The sequence below is a fragment of the Mytilus californianus genome, unplaced genomic scaffold (assembly GCF_021869535.1).
Source record: "Mytilus californianus isolate M0D057914Y unplaced genomic scaffold, xbMytCali1.0.p SCAF_3, whole genome shotgun sequence".
NCBI lineage: Eukaryota > Metazoa > Mollusca > Bivalvia > Mytilida > Mytilidae > Mytilus > Mytilus californianus.
The window spans coordinates 23455854-23472886 of NW_026262679.1; the positions used below are offsets into that span (position 1 = coordinate 23455854).

General features: G+C 34.7%; 1 protein-coding gene and 2 long non-coding RNA genes across 4 annotated transcripts in view; 2 read left to right on the forward strand and 1 right to left on the reverse strand.

Moving 5' to 3' along the window:
• Window positions 1-17033, forward strand: part of LOC127734168 (uncharacterized) — a 43429-nt gene that overhangs the window by 5641 nt on the left and 20755 nt on the right. The window contains exons 2-3 of the mRNA XM_052243900.1: window positions 2427-2681; window positions 3766-4092. Of these exons, the coding sequence (XP_052099860.1) occupies window positions 2427-2681; window positions 3766-4092 (582 nt within the window). The remainder of the gene's footprint in view (window positions 1-2426; window positions 2682-3765; window positions 4093-17033) is intronic.
• LOC127734174 (uncharacterized) lies at window positions 69-1684 on the reverse strand. Its single transcript, XR_007997457.1, has 3 exons — window positions 1542-1684; window positions 926-1033; window positions 69-565 (listed from the first exon to the last, which is right to left on the reverse strand). It is a non-coding gene; the product is annotated as an uncharacterized LOC127734174 (long non-coding RNA).
• Window positions 7022-15268, forward strand: LOC127734169 (uncharacterized). Of its 2 annotated transcripts, none has more exons than XR_007997449.1 (5): window positions 7022-8274; window positions 8833-8881; window positions 10392-10962; window positions 11357-13175; window positions 15241-15268. It is a non-coding gene; the product is annotated as an uncharacterized LOC127734169 (long non-coding RNA). The 2 variants fall into 2 exon arrangements; XR_007997450.1 differs by having other exon boundaries at window positions 11357-12991.

The following is a 17033-nucleotide window of genomic DNA, read 5'->3' on the forward strand; positions in this document are numbered from 1 at the left end:
ATAAGTGTTCAAAGTGATGGTGTTCAAATGTGGAACATGTTCTATTTTCAAGCGTACATAATTTTCTATAAGTACTCAACTTAAATAAACTGTTATAAAAACTATATTCAATCAGGCAAAATATAACAATAAAACATATTTTAACAAGTAATTCTTTATGTAATCAAATGAGCATATTATATGTAAGAAAAGTACACCAGATACCTTATGATATCACAAGTAACAGTCAGTGAAATCACATACATAATGTTTTTAAACTGACTTAATATATATCACAAATAATGATTTTCCCCTACATGACTAGATAGTTGCAACATCATTTGTATCCTAACCAAAAAAGCATGTCAATGTGATAATTAGATAGTTTATGATATAGGTATTTGTCACAATGAAAGTTTAAAAGTTTGCAAATTCCAACAGTTCTTGTACGATCACATACAATGTACGCTCCACTTTTCAGTGCATCTTCACTTAAAGCTATCAACTGGGTGGCATTTTATGTGTTGTTATCAACTTCCAATGTCAAAATCCTCCACAACAAGGAATGTCTATGAGCCTATATATCCTGCAAAATAAAATTAAAAATTAATAGAAGAGAGTTTTTCATCAAGCATCAAATTATGCAATGCTTGTTATGCTTTAATGTCGATATATATTAGTGTACAAATTGATATTCTATAGCAATGAAATGCAAGTTTTGACATTATAAATTACAAAAGTCGATTTCTTGACCTAAGGTGATCAGATAGAAATGATACACCCACATAAGCTATTAATATACATATATTGTCATAGATATAAGAAGATGTGGTATGAGTGCCAATGAGACAACTCTCCATCCAAGTCAAAATTTATAAAAGTAAACCATTATAGGTCACAGTACGGTCTTCAACACGGAGCCTTGGCTCACACCGAACAGTCATACCTTTTTTCGACATCTTTCTTTTTTCCACCACTTTATAGCATGCAGAAATGACCTTTTTGGAATTATTGGCTACCGGTTCCTAATTCAAACATTTTAATCTAACGATTCCTGCAAATAAAAAAACAAATGCATTTCTAAGTCAAAAATGGTGTTCCAAATGTTTGCACTAGTGTTCATCAATTGAATGTGTGGTGTTCAGTTTTTAATGCCTTTGTGTTTCATTTTTGAACACTTGATGTTAGAGTTCTTAACACTTAGTGTTCATCAATTGAATGTGTGGTGTTCAGTTTTAAATGCCTTTGTGTTTCATTTTTTAACACTTGATGTTAGAGTTCTTAACACTTAGTGTTCAGCTAATGTATGTGCATGTCGAAAATCATCATTTATTCTGTATAACAGACAGACTGTTTATTCATCAGTTTAGGAAATCATCAGAACAAAGCTGACAGTTATTTACGTTTATATCTAAAGCCCATTTTTTAATTCGTCTTTTATGTTGAATATTGAAAATTTGGATATAACAGTTATGAATATTTGACAAATATATATCTGGCATGAGAAAATAACAAGGAAGCCATCGAACTACCTATGGAGATTATTCTAACTTGTTACTTACTTCTTTCGTGTTCATATGGGATAGAAGTCCCTTCTCCAGTTCTCTTTCTTATGTGTATCCATTCTTCGTTTAACCGCCTAAATCGCCAGCCGATATCTGTTTCCGGTATTTGGTATCCTGGTATATTTTTTTTAACACGAGGTGTTCAAAAATTTCGAGCGATTTGAACACTGGTTGAACATGTAATGTTAATAAAATGAACGAATCATGAAATAAGATAAACATCGACATATTTTTATTACGATATTATCATAACAGGCCTCATTGATATGCATAATTATGTCACTTATAAGTAAAACTAGTATATATAAATAAATAATAAAATAAATTCATAAACTATACATATATGCCAGCTTGGAAGTTTAATATTTCACAATTACTAAAATATTAGCCAAAAATTCACAAGATCATCATCCTGCGTATACATTCATATTTTCTAAAGAATTTCTTTTTGAATTTGCCAATTTGAAGGAAAGAAAATCGGACAAACGACTATCTTCTTTTTTAGATCAGAATTTGAACACCGGTGTTCACTGCGTCTGAACACACATGTTAATATTTTTAACACAAACGTTAAAACTTTGAACACGTCTCTAAGCATGAACATATGACGTTAAAATATTGAACATTCGGTGTACAAATTTTGAACGCGTCCGGACGCGTCAGGCGTCAGGTATATTTACAGTGTATATGAGCGACTTCATTCCATTTTTCAAAATCCTCAATAAATTAAGTCGCTACTGCAGATGTCGATGAAACGAAAATCCCTGGTATGGTAACTCTCCTTCACATAATGTTTCATCATTGAATGTTGTTGTTTTGGTTTTCTTTATTTATTGAACTTGCAACTCGAAATGTTATCGTATACATTTCCACGTTTATTAGGTACTGGGATACCGTATAGAACACCTGGTCAAAGTTCTCGGAATAAGAATGGCAAGATTAAACGTCCAATGAATGCCTTTATGATCTGGGCAAGAACAGCCAGAGGAAAGCTGGCTGAAGAAACCCCAAATGCATCAAATGCTGAGATAAGTGTCAAATTAGGAGAGTTGTGGAGTCGGCTTTCCAAGGAAGAGAAGCAGAAATACTACATGGAAGCAGAAAGGGTTAAAGCAAGACACAGACAAGACTTCCCAGGTTCGCAGTATTACAATTCATTAACAGAAAAACTTATGAAACTCCCAGATATACATTAGAATATTTAACCCATTATCATGCAGCAAATGATGAAAACTGTTCATGAAATAACAATTTCTACAACATTCCCTAAAAATCATCGATATTCTAATTTATTCCGGTCAAATTTACATTTTATATATTGACTATGAGAAGAACAACGATAAAAGCGATGTTCCTATGGTTCTGAGTGTAGAGATTCTATACACCATCTCTTTTTCCCCCCAATTACTAGTAGCTGATTCTTCATATATGTGCTTCAAAAAATATGAAAATCAATCAAAATTAAAACGAAGATGCTCAGATGCAGTTCAAACAATTCTAAATATATGCAATATGCCATAATTGTAATCCGTTATATCGAATCTAGATATAGATTTCATGTCTAAATTAATTTTTTGATGCTATATGGTTTATGATTTAGACCGCCGGTCTACCTTAAACACGTAACATATCCTGATATTTCTGCTTTTGGCGCCCTTATCTGTCCTTAACTTCATCAGGAAATGCTGAAAGCCAAATAAAAAGCGAATAGGATAGATAGTTAAAAAGATATTAAGAAAACAACCGCGAGGAAAAGATTTACCAGAGGAAGTTGGACCCAAAATGGATTTCAAGTGAAAATTTATCGAATTCATGTGAAAATTTATCAAAATATTTGCCATAGAATAACTTCAATAAGTCCAATGATATGACTGTTAGGTGAATAATCATGCGTACCGCTTTATTTCATTGTGATCAAATCGATTCTTAAATCAATTCTTTTGTGAGAAACTCAAAATTATCATTCTTATAATCTTTGGAGAATTGTTGGCTCCTCTATAGTTCAGAGTATTTACTGTGGCCTAGTGGTTTCCCAGGAAAAAAATAAACAATTTAAGACTGACGGACGGTTGACTTCTAGAGATGACTATGCAGATGAGTTAAGGAAATACGACGACACCCAACACAAAAAGGAAACAATTGAAAGTCATGATTTGTTTAAAAATTTGATATTGAATTGATTTATATTGTTCTTTTAAGCATCATAATTCAATTATTATAGATTGGATTTATCAACCAGAGCCATCGACAAAGAAAGGCGTCGAGGAATGTGGAACAACTCTCAATCACAGACAGCTATGGACTAAATACAACGAAAATCGTCCAAAAATAGTTGCAAGTCAGATTGCACCGACACCTCAAGGACCTTTTGTTAGTTTCATTGGACAACAAAACAGACCAATATTACCCCGTAATGTAATGCCTATTCAACCTGTAACGATGCTACCTCCGGGTAACCAATTTATCTGTCCGCCAGGAGTACGAATCGTTCAACCAATGCAGTATCCCATGGTTGGACAGCCTTTCCAGCCAAGGAATTTCGTGAATGGTATGTTAATTATATTTACCGCTTTACAGCAACACTTATTATCACTGAATTTACGCAGCGAAAAACATTCATCTTTCATATACACAACAATATCATATAACAAATTGTTATTAAACATTATCATACAGGACTCGTTATAATAACATACTAGTAATCCGTTACAAATATATCTTGATCAATATATATATATGTTACAGGCATATTCTAAATTTAGGCATTTTGTAAAATGCCTGAAAACTGTAGGCATTTCATATATTGACTAATTTTTTTCAGTCATTTTACAAAATGCCTGGAAAAATTGAAAGGCATTTCACAAAATGCCTGAAATTATGTTATAAATGAAATGTTCACAAAAACTGAGCCATTGAAAGTATTGAACAACGGAGCAGTTTTATCTATGATAATTAATTACTTTTGACGCTTGCATTTTAAAAGAGTTTTAATAATTAGAAATAAATTCTACTGATTATTTTAATTCCCACAAGAACTGAACTCGACAACTATTTGTTGTTTCATAAAAAGTTTGGATACTGGAAACTTCTGTTACACCTTTGTCCTGATTGTATTGCAAATACATAGTTTGGTGAAATCCGGACAATGACACATTTAGTTTTGTCAATACTTTTTTTGATAAAAACTTGAAATTCGAAAAACATGGTGTTTTGCAATCAGCACATACATGCATATCTTCTTTTTCATGTGTTCCCAAAAGATTCAAAGTAACATTAACATGATTAGGTCTGAAGCAGATCTTCGCATGGCCAATAATGCATACATAGCAGAGACGCTTACCCAGAAACATTCGGGTTGCTTCTTATGGAGTTCATGCGATTCCCTCAGGTTTTATTGAGTTTGTCTTGGTTTTGTCTCTTGTTGATCGGTTTTTGAGATTTGAACATCGGTAAACTACTGTCGATTTACATCATGAGATAATTGTGCAGACCCAAGAAATTCCTTGAGGCAGCGAAGATGAAGATACTCATATCTTTGCATCACAACCAAACATGACCTTTTATAGTGAAACCCATGCATGCTAAAGAAGGGAATCCGTTTGACTGTGTAGAATTAATGAATTATGTCTTTCTAAATGGGTACATTAAATCTGATGCCCGTATTAGGAGAGATTGTAAGAACAATTTGTCTCTCTGGAAGCGTAACAAGAAGATCATAAATGTACTATCTGAAATACAGAGTGAGTACATAGAGTGGGTCTCATTGGGGTCTAAGCGTGACCCGGGATTGCCGATTTTTTGTAAGCGTGACACGTGAAAGTCAAATTATTGCGCCGTGAAAACGGGAAATGAAGTCTAGCGGGACACGGGAAATTACAAAAAAAATGAGAATTGCTTACGTTCATAGTGTACTGAAGCGGGATACGGGAATCTGACAAAACAGTAAGCGGGATCCGGGATCAGAACCCCCCAATGAGACCCCCCATAGAGAAACACAAAAACTCTAATTATAGACATACATACCCAGCTGGTATTTGAAAAACAAATTTAACTTTACTGAGCCACAAGATATTCTTTTTTGCAACATGTTGTGTTTTGGTCATATGTATCTCAATGATATCCGTTTTCTACAAATTACCTTAACTGAACAGGTAATTTGTTGAATTTTGCTTCAACAATATGATGACTAGCAAGGTTATGCATTTTATAAATTGCCTGAAAATTCAGTCATTTTACAAAATGCCTAAATTTAGAAAAAGAGCCTGTAACATATACATCCATATAAGACGTGGGATATTATATGTTATTCAGGTCTCAGACAGGGTATATAATGTGACATTCCCGGCTTAGAGTTTATAATCCCTGAGCCGAAGGCGAAGGGTATATAAACCCTAACCGGCCGGGAATGTCACATTATATACCCTGTCTAAAACCTGAATTACACATATATTACGGATTACCCTGCCTTTATGTTTTTTCAGTACAGATATTTGTTAAACACTCACCATGCAGTAAATACCTGACTCAAGCTAGCGAACAATTGTAGCGAACAATTAGCTAGCGAACAATTAGGAGGTATAACTAAAAACCACAATATCACATAAGGTTATCACGTTTTTTCGAGCTAGCGAACAATTATGAGAATACATACAATCTTAAACAAAAACGAAAAAACTAACTTAAAACAAAAGGGAAACCATACTTCATATATAAAGAATACAAAGCTTTTCTTTCCTAACTAAATAAATCCACATAAGGCATTCAATAGACAACTGGATTACAATGACCATAAGTTAACACAATGACACAATGCATTTTTAGGGAATGGGGGTGCACTTTACGTTGTTTGGTCCGATTAATAGAGATTGTGACAGGTTAGGCTATATAGGTGTTTAAGAGGAGATAGTGCCGCATAGTTTAGGAAAATCTCCAGAGTGGTTTATGTTCGAAAATCTTAAATTGTGGTAGAAAAAAACTGAAATTAACAAAATGAAATTTGGGTATAGGACATTTTAAGTTAATTTTTGACCAATTTGAATAGATTGTTACAGGCAACGACTATATAGGTGTTTTAGAGGAGACATTTCTGTATCGTTTAGGAAAATCTCCAGAGAGGTTTATGTTCGAAAATCTGAAGTTACGGTAAAAAAAACTGAAATTGACAAAATAAGATTAGGGGGGTAGGGCACTAAAAGTTAATGTTGAACCAATTTATAGAGATTGTGACGGGCAACGACTATATAGTTGTTGTAGAGGAGACATTGGCGCATCGTGTAGAAAAAAAATCCAGATCACTTTATGTTCGAAAATAGGAAGTTACGGTTAAAAAACTGAAACTTTCAAAATGAGATTGTGGGGTTGGGCACTCAAAGTTAATTTTGGACCAATTTCAAGAGATTGTGACGGGCAACGAATATATAGGTGTTGTAGAGGAGACAATGGCGCATCGTTTAAGAAAATCTCAAGATTGGTTTATGTTCGAAAATCTGAACTTAAGGTTAAAAAACTGAAATTGTGAAATTGAATAAATGAGATTAGGGGGTAGGCCAATTTAAGTTAATTTTGGACCAATTTCAAGAGATTGTGACGGGCAATGACTATATAGGTGTTGTAGGGGAGACAATGGCGTATTGTTTAAGAAAATCTCCAGAGTGGTTTATGTTCGAAAATCTGAAGTTACGGTTAAAAAACTGAAAATTTTATTGTGAAATTGACAAAATGAGATAAGGGGGGTAGGGCACTAAAAGAAAAATTTGGACCATTTTAAAGAGATTGTGACGGACAACAACTATATAGGTGTTGTAGAGGAGACAATGGCGCATCGTTTAAGAAAATCTCCAGAGTGGTTTATGTTCGAAAATCTGAACTTACGGTTAAAAAACTGAAATTGTGAAATTGACAAAATGAGATTAGGGGGTATGCCAATTTAAGTTAATTTTGGACCATCTTCAAGAAATTGTGACGGGCAACGACTATATAGGTGTTGTAGAGGAGACAATGGCGCATCGTTTAAGAAAATCTGCAGAGTGGTTTATGTTCGAAAATCTGAAGTTACGGTTAAAAAACTGAAATTGTGAAATTGACAAAATGAGATTAGGGGGTAGGCCAATTTAAGTTAATTTTGGGCCAATTTCAAGAGATTGTGACGGGCAACGACTATATGGATGTTGTAGAGGAGACAATGGCGCATCGTTTAAGAAAATCTCCAGAGTGGTTTATGTTCGAAAATCTGAAGTTACGGTTAAAAAACTGAAATTGTGAAATTGACAAAATGAGATTAGGGGGGTAGGCCAATTTAAGTTAATTTTTGACCAATTTCAAGAGATTGCGACGGGCAACGACTATATAGGTGTTGTAGAGGAGACAATGGCGCGTCGTTTAAGAAAATCTGCAGAGTGGTTTATGTTCGAAAATCTGAAGTTACGGTTAAAAAACTGAAAATTTTATTGTGAAATTGACAAAATGAGATTAGGGGGGCAGGGAACATAAAGAAAAAATTGGACCATTTTAAAGAGATTGTGACGGAGAACGACTATATAGGTGTTGTAGAGGAGACAATGGCGCATCGTTTAAGAAAATCTCCAGAGTGGTTTATGTTCGAAAATCTGAAGTTACGATTAAAAAACTGAAAATTTTATTGTGAAATTGACAAAATGAGATTAGGGGGTAGGCCAATTTAAGTTAATTTTGGACCAATTTCAAGAGATTGTGACGGGCAACGACTATATAGGTGTTGTAGAGGAGACAATGGCGCATCGTTTAAGAAAATCTCCAGAGTGGTTTATGTTCGAAAATCTGAAGTTACGGTTAAAAAACTGAAATTGTGAAATTGACAAAATGAGATTAGGGGGTAGGCCAATTTAAGTTAATTTTGGGCCAATTTCAAGAGATTGTGACGGGCAACGACTATATGGATGTTGTAGAGGAGACAATGGCGCATCGTTTAAGAAAATCTCCAGAGTGGTTTATGTTCGAAAATCTGAAGTTACGGTTAAAAAACTGAAATTGTGAAATTGACAAAATGAGATTAGGGGGCAGGCCAATTTAAGTTAATTTTGGACCAATTTCAAGAGATTGCGACGGGCAACGACTATATAGGTGTTGTAGAGGAGACAATGGCGCGTCTTTTAAGAAAATCTCCAGAGTGGTTTATGTTCGAAAATCTGAAGTTACGGTTAAAAAACTGAAAATTTTATTGTGAAATTGACAAAATGAGATTGGGGGAAAGGCCAATTTAAGTTAATTTTGGACCAATTTCAAGAGATTGTGACGGACAACGACTATATAGGTGTTGTAGAAGAGACAATGGCGCGTCGTTTAAGAAAATCTCCAGAGTGGTTTATGTTCGAAAATCTTAAGTTACGATTAAAAAACTGAAACTTTTATTGTCAAATTGACAAAATGAGATTAGGGGGTAGGCCAATTTAAGTTAATTTTGGACCAATTTCAAGAGATTGTGACGGGCAACAACTATATGGATGTTGTAGAGGAGACAATGGCGCATCGTTTAAGAAAATCTCCAGAGTGGTTTATGTTCGAAAATCTGAAGTTACGGTTAAAAAACTGAAATTGTGAAATTGACAAAATGAGATTAGGGGGAAAGGCCAATTTAAGTTAATTTTGGACCAATTTCAAGAGATTGTGACGGGCAACAACTATATGGATGTTGTAGAGGAGACAATGGCGCATCGTTTAAGAAAATCGCCAGAGTGGTTTATGTTCGAAAATCTGAAGTTACGGTTAAAAAACTGAAATTGTGAAATTGACAAAATGAGATTAGGGGGAAAGGCCAATTTAAGTTAATTTTGGACCAATTTCAAGAGATTGTGACGGACAACGACTATATAGGTGTTGTAGAAGAGACAATGGCGCGTCGTTTAAGAAAATCTCCAGAGTGGTTTATGTTCGAAAATCTGAAGTTACGATTAAAAAACTGAAACTTTTATTGTCAAATTGACAAAATGAGATTAGGGGGTAGGCCAATTTAAGTTAATTTTGGACAAATTTCAAGAGATTGTGACGGGCAACGACTATATAGGTGTTGTAGAGGAAACAATGGCGCATCGTTTAAGAAAATCTCCAGAGTGGTTTATGTTCGAAAATCTGAAGTTACGGTTAAAAAACTGAAAATTTTATTGTGAAATTGACAAAATGAGATTAAGGGGGTAGGGCACTAAAAGAACAATTTGGACCATTTTGAAGAGATTGTGACGGGCAACGACTATATAGGTGTTGTAGAGGAGACATTGGCGCATCGTTTAAGAAAATCTCCAGAGTGGTTTATGTTCGAAAATCTGAAGTTACGGTTAAAAAACTGGAAAATTGTTTTTGTGAAATTGACAAAATGAGATTAAGGGGGTAGGGCACTAAAAGAAAAATTACGACCAATTTCAAGAGATTGTGACGGGCAACGACTATATAGGTGTTGTAGAGGAAACAATGGCGCATCGTTTAAGAAAATCTCCAGAGTGGTTTATGTTCGAAAATCTGAAGTTACGGTTAAAAAACTGAAATTGTGAAATTGACAAAATGAGATTAGGGGGGTAGGCCAATTTAAGTTAATTTTGGACCAATTTCAAGAGATTGTGACGGGCAACAACTATTAAGATGTTGTAAAAGAGACAATGGCGCATCGTTTAAGAAAATCTCCAGAGTGGTTTATGTTCGAAAATCTGAAGTTACGGTTAAAAAACTGAAAATTTTATTGTGAAATTGACAAAATGAGATTAGGGGTGTAGGGCACAAAAAGAAAAATTAGGACCATTTTAAAGAGATTGTGACGGGCAACGACTATATAGGTGTTGTAGAGGAGATAATGACGCATCGTTTAAGAAAATCTCCAGAGAGGTTTATGTTCGAAAATCTGAAGTTACGGTTAAAAAACTGAAAATTTTATTGTGAAATTGACAAAATGAGATTAGGGGGTAGGCCAATTTAAGTTAATTTTGGACCAATTTCAAGAGATTGTGACGGGCAACGACTATATAGGTGTTGTAGAGGAGACAATGGCGCATCGTTTAAGAAAATCTCCAGTGTGGTTTATGTTCGAAAATCTGAAGTTACGATTAAAAAACTGAAACTTTTATTGTGAAATTGACAAAATGAGATTAGGGGGGTAGGGCAATTTAAGTTAATTTTGGACCAATTTCAAGAGATTGTGACGGGCAACGACTATATAGGTGTTGTAGAAGAAACAATGGCGCATCGTTTAAGAAAATCTCCAGAGTGGTTTATGTTCGAAAATCTGAAGTTACGGTTAAAAAACTGAAAATTTTATTGTGAAATTGACAAAATGAGATTAGGGGGTATGCCAATTTAAGTTAATTTTGGGCCATCTTCAAGAGATTGTGACGGGCAACGACTATATAGGTGTTGTAGAGGAAACAATGGCGCATCGTTTAAGAAAATCTCCAGAGTGGTTTATGTTCAAAAATCTGAAGTTACGGTTAAAAAACTGAAAATTTTATTGTGAAATTGACAAAATGAGATTAAGGGGGTAGGGCACTAAAAGAACAATTTGGACCATTTTGAAGAGATTGTGACGGGCAACGACTATATAGGTGTTGTAGAAGAGACATTGGCGCATCGTTTAAGAAAATCTCCTGAGTGGTTTATGATCGAAAATCTGAAGTTACGGTTAAAAAACTGGATTTTTTTTTTTTTTTTTTTTTGTGAAATTGAGAAAATGAAATTAGGGGGGTAGGGCACAAAAAGAAAAATTAGGACCATTTTAAAGAGATTGTGACGGACAACGACTATATAGGTGTTGTAGAGGAGATAATGACGCATCGTTTAAGAAAATCTCCAGAGAGGTTTATGTTCGAAAATCTGAAGTTACGGTTAAAAAACTGAAAATTTTATTGTGAAATTGACAAAATGAGATTAGGGGGTAGGCCAATTTAAGTTAATTTTGGACCAATTTCAAGAGATTGTGACGGGCAACGACTATATAGGTGTTGTAGAGGAGACAATGGCGCATCGTTTAAGAAAATCTCCAGAGTGGTTTATGTTCGAAAATCTGAAGTTACGGTTAAAAAACTGAAATTGTGAAATTGACAAAATGAGATTAGGGGGTCGGCCAATTTAAGTTAATTTTGGACCAATTTCAAGAGATTGTGACGGGCAACGACTATATAGGTGTTGTAGACGAGACAATGGCGCATTGTTTAAGAAAATCTCCAGAGTGGTTTATGTTCGAAAATCTGAAGTTACAGTTAAAAAACTGAAATTGTGAAATTGACAAAATGAGATTAGGGGGTAGGCCAATTTAAGTTAATTTTGGACCAATTTCAAGAGATTGTGACGGGCAACGACTATATAGGTGTTGTAGACGAGACAATGGCGCATTGTTTAAGAAAATCTCCAGAGTGGTTTATGTTCGAAAATCTAAAGTTACAGTTAAAAAACTGAAATTGTGAAATTGACAAAATGAGATTAGGGGGTAGGCCAATTTAAGTTAATTTTGGACCTATTTCAAGAGATTGTGACGGGCAACGACTATATAGGTGTTGTAAAAGAGACAATGGCGCATTGTTTAAGAAATAATCCAGAGTGGTTTATGTTCGAAAATCTGAAGTTACGGTTAAAAAATTGAAAAATTTATTGCGAAATTGACAAAATGAGATTAAGGGGGTAGGGCACTAAAAGGAAATTTTGGACCACTTCAAAGAAATTGTGACGGGCAACGACTATATAGGTGTTGTAGAGGAGACATTGGCGCATCGTTTAAGAAAATCTCCAGAGTGGTTTATGTTCGAAAATCTGAAGTCACGGTTAAAAAACTGAAATTGCGAAATTGACAAAATGAGATAAGGGGGGTAGGCCAATTTAAGTTAATTTTGGACCAATTTCAAGAGATTGTGACGGGCAACGACTATATAGGTGTTGTAGAGGAGACAATGGCGCATTGTTTAAGAAATTATCCAGAGTGGTTTATGTTCGAACATCTGAAGTTACGGTTAAAAAACTGAAAATTTTATTGTGAAATTGACAAAATGAGATTAAGGGGGTAGGGCACTAAAAGAAAAATTTGGACCATTTTAAAGAGATTGTGACGGGCAACGACTGTATAGGTGTTGTAGAGGAGACAATGGCGCTTCGTTTAAGAAAATCTCCAGAGTGGTTTATGTTCGAAAATCTGAAGTTACGATTAAAAAACTGAAACTTTTAATGTGAAATTGACAAAATGAGATTAGGGGGGTAGGGCAATTTAAGTTAATTTTGGACCAATTTCAAGAGATTGTGACGGACAACGACTATATAGGTGTTGTAGACGAGACAATGGCGCATCGTTTAAGAAAATCTCCAGAGTGGTTTATGTTCGAAAATCTGAAGTTACAGTTAAAAAACTGAAATTGTGAAATTGACAAAATGAGATTAGGGGGTAGGCCAATTTAAGTTAATTTTTGACCTATTTCAAGAGATTGTGACGGGCAACGACTATATAGGTGTTGTAAAAGAGACAATGGCGCATCGTTTAAGAAAATCTCCAGAGTGGTTTATGTTCCAACATCTGAAGTTACAGTAAAAAAACTGAAATTGTGAAATTGACAAAATGAGATTAGGGGGTAGGCCAATTTAAGTTAATTTTGGACATATTTCAAGAGATTGTGACGGGCAACGACTATATAGGTGTTGTAAAAGAGACAATGGCGCATTGTTTAAGAAATAATCCAGAGTGGTTTATGTTCGAAAATCTGAAGTTACGGTTAAAAAACTGAAAATTTTATTGCGAAATTGACAAAATGAGATTAAGGGGGTAGGGCAGTTAAAGGAAATTTTGGACCACTTCAAAGAAATTGTGACGGGCAACGACTATATAGGTGTTGTAGAAGAGACATTGGCGCATCGTTTAAGAAAATCTCCAGAGTGGTTTATGTTCGAAAATCTGAAGTTACGGTTAAAAAACTGAAATTGCGAAATTGACAAAATGAGATAAGGGGGGTAGGCCAATTTAAGTTAATTTTGGACCAATTTCAAGAGATTGTGACGGGCAACGACTATATAGGTGTTGTAGAGGAGACAATGGCGCAATGTTTAAGAAATTATCCAGAGTGGTTTATGTTCGAACATCTGAAGTTACGGTTAAAAAACTGAAAATTTTATTGTGAAATTGACAAAATGAGATTAAGGGGGTAGGGCACTAAAAGAAAAATTTGGACCATTTTAAAGAGATTGTGACGGGCAACGATTTTATAGGTGTTGTAGAGGAGACAATGGTGCTTCGTTTAAGAAAATCTCCAGAGTGGTTTATGTTCGAAAATCTGAAGTTACGATTAAAAAACTGAAACTTTTAATGTGAAATTGACAAAATGAGATTAGGGGGGTAGGGCAATTTAAGTTAATTTTGGACCAATTTCAAGAGATTGTGACGGACAACGACTATATAGGTGTTGTAGACGAGACAATGGCCCATCGTTTAAGAAAATCTCCAGAGTGGTTTATGTTCGAAAATCTGAAGTTACAGTTAAAAAACTGAAATTGTGAAATTGACAAAATGAGATTAGGGGGTAGGCCAATTTAAGTTAATTTTGGACCAATTTCAAGAGATTGTGACGGGCAACGACTATATAGGTGTTGTAGAGGAGACAATGGCGCATCGTTTAAGAAAATCTCCAGAGTGGTTTATGTTCGAACATCTGAAGTTACGGTTAAAAAACTGAAAATTTTATTGTGAAATTGACAAAATGAGATTAAGGGGGTAGGGCACTAAAAGAAAAATTTGGACCATTTTAAAGAGATTGTGACGGGCAACGATTTTATAGGTGTTGTAGAGGAGACAATGGTGCTTCGTTTAAGAAAATCTCCAGAGTGGTTTATGTTCGAAAATCTGAAGTTACGATTAAAAAACTGAAACTTTTAATGTGAAATTGACAAAATGAGATTAGGGGGGTAGGGCAATTTAAGTTAATTTTGGACCAATTTCAAGAGATTGTGACGGACAACGACTATATAGGTGTTGTAGACGAGACAATGGCCCATCGTTTAAGAAAATCTCCAGAGTGGTTTATGTTCGAAAATCTGAAGTTACAGTTAAAAAACTGAAATTGTGAAATTGACAAAATGAGATTAGGGGGTAGGCCAATTTAAGTTAATTTTGGACCTATTTCAAGAGATTGTGACGGGCAACTACTATATAGGTGTTGTAAAAGAGACAATGGCGCATCGTTTAAGAAAATCTCCAGAGTGGTTTATGTTCGAAAATCTGAAGTTACAGTTAAAAAACTGAAATTGTGAAATTGACAAAATGAGATTAGGGGGTAGGCCAATTTAAGTTAATTTTGGACCTATTTCAAGAGATTGTGACGGGCAACGACTATATATGTGTTGTAAAAGAGACAATGGCGCATTGTTAAAGAAATTATCCAGAGTGGTTTATGTTCGAAAATCTGAAGTTACGGTTAAAAAACTGAAAATTTTATTGCGAAATTGACAAAATGAGATTAAGGGGGTAGGGCACTAAAAGGAAATTTTGAACCACTTCAAAGAAATTGTGACGGGCAACGACTATATAGGTGTTGTAGAGGAGACATTGGCGCATCGTTTAAGAAAATCTCCAGAGTGGTTTATGTTCGAAAATCTGAAGTTACGGTTAAAAAACTGAAACTTTTAATGTGAAATTGACAAAATGAGATTAGGGGGGTAGGGCACTAAAAGGACCATTTCAAAGAGATTGTGACGGACAACGACTATATAGGTGTTGTAGAGGAGACATTGGCGCATCGTTTATGAAAATCTCCAGAGTGTTCAAAATCTGAAGTAACTGTTAAAAAAACTGAAATTGTAAAAACGAGGGATGGCGTACCTTAAGATGATTGAAGACCAATTTATAGAGATTGTGATGGGCAACGACTGTATATGTAACGTAGATGAGACATTAGAGAAGACATTGGCGCATCTATTTAGAAAAACTCCAGAATCGTTTATGTTTGGAAATCTGAAGTTAGGTTAAAAAAAATAGGGGGGGGGGGGGGGGGGGGTTACCTTGTATAATGGAATGATGTTACTTTTTATACTTGTATGAAAAAGTACATCAATATTTTTCCCGCTATCCGACAGTATGTATACACCGTTTACAACACACTTTGTTGAAATCAACATTCTCTTGAGTCGGTAGTCCACAAACACGACAATGAAGTAAGTAATTTTTTTTATTGAAATAACAGGGTCCTAAAACTTTGACAATGTCATTTTATATTCTTTTTGCATATCTCTTTCTGTCAACTCCTTCGCCATCCACATAAAACATGGATGATTGTAAACGTGCACATTATTACATATTTGTATACTGCACACAACATAATTGATAATAATGGTCCCCAAAAATGGAAAGAAATATAATACAGTCCTATTAATTTTATTTTACTAATAAAAAAGAAGTGATTGCTGAAATAAAGAAGTAATTTGTCTGAAAGCTTTGGAATTATCTTGTTGAATGACCAAACCACACCCCTTCCCTTTTTTCGACGAGTCAACGGTCGTTAAACGTTCTACGGGTGAAAGTACATTTATCTCCGAGCTTCGTTGAGTATAATAGGGTAATAGCTAAACTTCTGATAAACTTTGTCAAATTATTTGACTGAGACAATTTCATTTTTTCACAAAATAATGGAAAATATGAGAGAACAGTAATACAAAAACGAAATTTAAAACACAACTTTGATTTGAATTTAAAATTTTAATAGATGTTTATATCAATGTTTATTGTTTTGTCTGTCCGAACTCAGCATCTGTCAAATTCATAAATATTATGGGGACGATACGCAAGTTTATGGCAAGAGTTGAAAGATGTTCGTCTGTGGTAGCTAATAACGGTTTATTATCTTTCTCGTGAATTAACTAGGTTGCACGTGTTCCAATTTAAGTGTTTGTCAACTTTTATGTTAATCAGTTGTTTCTAGATTTTAGAAGAATTAGCGGTGCGATATCGAACTTTTATTTTTTTAGAAAATAAATATATTTACATTTACTCGCGTGTGAAATAATTCTAGTGAAAAAAATATAACAAAAAGGAATTCTATAACCTATCAATATTTTTAGCTTATTATGCCCCCGCCGTAGCGGAGGGGCATTAAGATTTACCCTTGTCCGTCTGTACGTCCGTGCGTCTGTACGTCCCAAATAATGCCAATGCTAAATATAAGGTAAAAGTCCAAGTCATCCTTTTCCCCCCATTAAAAAAAACATATATCACAAAAAGGAATTCTACAACCTATCAATATTTTTAGTGTATTATGCCCCGCCGTAGCAGAGGGGCATTAAGCTTTACCCTTGTCCGTCTGTACGTCCGTGCATCCGTACGTCCCAAATAATGCCGATGCTAAATATAATGTAAAAGTCCGAGTCATCCTTTTCGCCCCATTTAAAAAAAAATCATATATCACAAAAAGGAACTCGATAACCTATCAATATTTTTTAGCTTATTATGCCCCCGCCGTAGCGGAGGGGCATTAAACTTTACCCTTGTCCGTCTGTACGTCCGTGCATCCG